Genomic DNA, 4,168 nt, shown 5'->3' on the forward strand with positions numbered 1-4,168 from the left:
AGTGGTGGCCAGTATCAGCTCTTTCAAAGGCAGAACAATTGTATTATAAATCATGGAAAAAATGTATTACTAACTCAGACAGACAGTAGATGATTCACATCCTGAACCATGAAATCCCTATGAATATCAAAGACAATTTAGAATTCTGATAATATATTTAACTGAATAATATCCAGAGACAATGAGTTCCACAAGTCGGCTAGTCAGGTAGGTGGAGATAGAGACAAAGAGAAAGCCAATGGCAGGCACATGGAAAAAAGATAGATAGACTGATAGATACTGTGGATCCCAAAGATTTGTTTATACCTGGAAAACTTGCTCACAATAAAAAATGAACATTTGGTCAGAATATGCAGTTGTATTGCACAATAACTTGACCCACTGGATTTCAGCTCTATGTTCAAGGACAATGTTCATTTTTTCAAGCACTTCTTGCCCATAGACCTTCTCAAAGCATCTTTTATGTCCTTGTTCCTAAGGCTGTAGATGAAGGATTCAACATGGGAATGAAAAGGGCATAAAACACCGACACCACTTTCCTTTGATACAAAGAAAATATCCAAGTGGGCTGGGCATACATGAAAGCATTGGTACCATAAAATAAAGTCACAACCATCATGTGGGAGGTGCAGTTGGAGAAGGCTCTTTGTCTGCCCTCAGCAGAGTGAATCCTGAGGATGGTGGAGATGATATAGATGTAGGAGACAAGCACAATCAGGGCAGTGCTTGCTATGATGAGGCTGCATACGGTAAACATCACAAGATTATTGATGTACGTATCACTGCTGGACAGACTAATCAAGGGAGGGCCATCACAGAAGAAATGATCGATCTCATTAGACCCACAATAGTGCAGCATAAAGGTGAAGCCTGTTTGCACCATGGAATTCACATAGCCACAGATATACGACCCCACCACCAGCTGAATGCAAACCCACTTGGACATGGTGGTGGGATACTGGAGCAGGTTACAGATGGCGGAGTATTGATCAAATGCCATCGCTGCAAGGAGAAATGCTTCAGTGGTGAGGAACAGAGCAAAGAATAAGAATTGAGTGGCACATCCATTGTAGGAAATGGCTTTGCTCCCTGCTAGGAAACTCACCATGGCTCTTGGGGCAATGGTGGACGAGTAGCAGAGATCTAAGAGAGACAGGTTCATGAGGAAGAAGTACATGGGGGTGTGCAGATGAGAGTCAGCTCTAATGATGAGGACCAGGATGGTGTTTCCCAGCACGGTTACCATGTACATTGCTAGGAACATCAGAAAGGGGACAAGCTGGAACCCTGGACCTCTTCCAAACCCCAGCAAGATGAATTCTGTTCCTGCTGTGCAGTTCCCTCCTCTTACTGGCTCCTTAGCTGACATTTCCTTTAGAAAATAGAACAAGACAAAGGTTAAAAAAGATTCAAATATAGAAGACACATTGAAACTTCTCCTAAGTGTTCTTTACATCAATGGAGGTTACTCACCTACATGTTTTGGAAAATCCCACTAGGTGCTTAATCACCTTAAAAAATCGGACACCAGTTTGTCTGTTTTCTTTTTTAAATTTACTCTGAAGTCCAAATTAATCCTCTTTCCCCTATAATCCAGATTTAAGACTCTTCTTCTTGGCTGAGTAAGAAACAGGCAATATCCCTCATAAGCAATGCCATTGATTTAGAAAAGGGAGGTGGAAATGGGCTCTTTTACATCAATTACTCCAATATTTTCTCTCTGTGAATCAGGATATGCTCCTGAGAGACTGAAATAGTTCTAGTTGACAGCTTTAACCTCTGTACAGAGTATCCTTACTCAGGGACATTCAATGGGAGTTTTGCCTGAGTACTGACAGAGTAAAGTCTGAATATATACTTTGAAATGTTGAAATTTTCCATGTTTTGAGTAAACCCAGCAAGGAAAACCAATTAGGCCATTTGATATGTGACCCACTCTGCGAGGCAGTTTCAGCAGCCCAAAGGAGTGGCTTCAATTTTTCTATGGGCTTCCTTTCAAGACTTCACTCACACTGGCTTCAGCCCCCACCCAGAAACCTGTGAAATGATGTACATCATCTTGGCGCCCTTGATGGAAACTTTTCCTCACTGGCAAGCACTGAATCCAGGGAGAGAACTTTATTTGTGGTGGGCAGACAGGAGGAAGAGAACAGACTGGATTTAGGAAAACCATCAATCAATAAATTAAGAAGTTCTATGGTGTGAGATTCCCCCTGGGTATCTTAAGAGCCGCCCCAACCTCAGTCCTCCTCTAGCCTGTGTAAGTGGCTGACGAGTTCTGGCCGATTCCCTTTTCCCCAGCTGCCCCCTCATCATTAGTCTTCCTGGGTTGGAGAAGTCCAAGGATTCTAGCTGGTCCGTGCTCCAGGGGCTGCTCTACTACCTAACCCAGCCGCAGTGATTTCAGCTTTCCTTACTGGGTAGGGAGGCCTGGACCAGTGTCCCTTGAGTTGGCTGCTGTTCTTGCTGTGGCTTCAGTCCAAGCTGCCTAGCTCTGCCTCCTTCTGTCCCCTCACAGTTGCCACCTTTCCTATCCATTGCCTGAGCCATCCACTGCCTCTGAGAAGCTGCCGGTGCAGCCTCTCTGTGCCACCGTTCACCTTGGAGCTGCTGCCAATGCTGATCTCTCCCACCCATGGCCATCAACCTGCCCCAACAGCCACTGTACTGCACTGTCTGACAGTCTCAGCTCAGCTCTTGGGAAGGGATCAGTGGTGCTTAGGGCTCTGGAGAAAGGCCTCACCACCTGAGAGGCACAAGCAGCACATTTTTCCCTCTTATTTTCCTTCTTCTAGTTCTACCCAAGCTCCCTTGTCTCACTGTGCCTGACAGACATCGTTTGTCGTGGCAACTTCAAGCACGTTCAGTGTCAATGTCTTGTCCTTCTAGCTCCCAACAAGGTCAATTGCACTTTATCTCCCCCCATCCCAAAACTCAAAATTGAACTGCACTTTAACCAAAATGCTCCACACTGTCATGTAACTGAAATGCAATGAGGCCAGGTCCATCCAGTCAATTCCCTTTGCTCTCCAATAGACAGTGTCAGGGAGCTCCCTCAGCAATGGAGTCCTTCCACATCTGCAGGGCCCCTCTTGCCCCATTTCATCCACAGGTGACAGTGCTGAGCTCCCTTCTTTCTACAGCTTAGATCACAGAGTTCACAGGTAGATCGATAGAGGAGAGAGAAAGGGAGAGAGAGAGAGAGAGACAGACAGACAGAGAGACTTTCCCTGTTGGATATTATGTATATTTTTTTCAAGAGATCTTTCTTCCAGGGGCTGCAACATGTTAAAAATCCAACTTCTCTCTGAAATTTCTTTTGCCCGCCACTATCACAATTATCACTCAAAATCCACTGTTAGTAAAAGAGCTTCGAGAGCAAACATTATTCAAGGTTGTCCAGTGAGATCACAACACGTTTTACACAGCAGTCACCTGTGTAAAGTAACTTGCTGTGTTTCCACCCTTAAATGGTCAGTTTTTCCTGTTGTTTGTGCTACTGTTTAACACCCAGCAGAAGAGACAAAGCATTTTAAAATAAATCATAAATCCCCAGTGGATGGCAGGGGATGCCACACCTGAATACACCAGCATATGCCACACCGGAATCTCTTTAAAATCTATCTATTGATTAGATTGCTGGTTAACAAAGTCCCTATTAAGGTCCTGATGCTGCAGACAAACTTACTCCTGTGAATAACTTGTGTGAATAACACATCTCAGGGATGGTCTAGGCATACTTAATCCTGCTTCAGCCCAGGGGGCTGCACTAGATGACCTCTCGAGGTCCCTTCCAGCTGTACATTTCTATGATTCTCTGGCAACACTCTGGTTGAAATCAATAGCCTGATTCCTAACAATAAATGTCTTCATTGTCTTTTTTGTGTTTCCAGGAGCAGACTCCATTTTTAAAATTTATTTATTTATTGCAAGAGCAAGCTTTTTTTGTGATGTGGAATGGAAGAACTGGTTGATTGCCAAACACTTAACAATTTTGGACCCAGTTCTCTAAGCACTTCCCTTGTGGCACAGTGCTCACTATGGTGAAGTTCTTCCATTGACTACAGTGCTATTCATGGTGATAGGTAAATGAAGAAATCGACAAAAAGTCTTTTTAGTGCTACGCTAAAATAAAATATAATTCATATCGTGTACTAAAAAGGAAATT

The 4,168-nt window shown here is 43.8% G+C and overlaps 1 protein-coding gene across 1 annotated transcript; it reads right to left on the reverse strand.

Annotated features, from left to right (window-relative positions):
* Positions 1-460: 460 nt before the first annotated feature.
* On the reverse strand, positions 461-1,369 carry LOC135887025 (olfactory receptor 9S13-like). The gene has a single exon (XM_065414805.1). It carries the CDS (start codon positions 1,367-1,369, stop codon positions 461-463), a length of 909 nt encoding a protein of 302 aa, XP_065270877.1.
* Between the last annotated feature and the right edge of the window lie 2,799 nt (positions 1,370-4,168).

This window comes from Emys orbicularis, chromosome 12, assembly GCF_028017835.1.
Source record: "Emys orbicularis isolate rEmyOrb1 chromosome 12, rEmyOrb1.hap1, whole genome shotgun sequence".
NCBI lineage: Eukaryota > Metazoa > Chordata > Testudines > Emydidae > Emys > Emys orbicularis.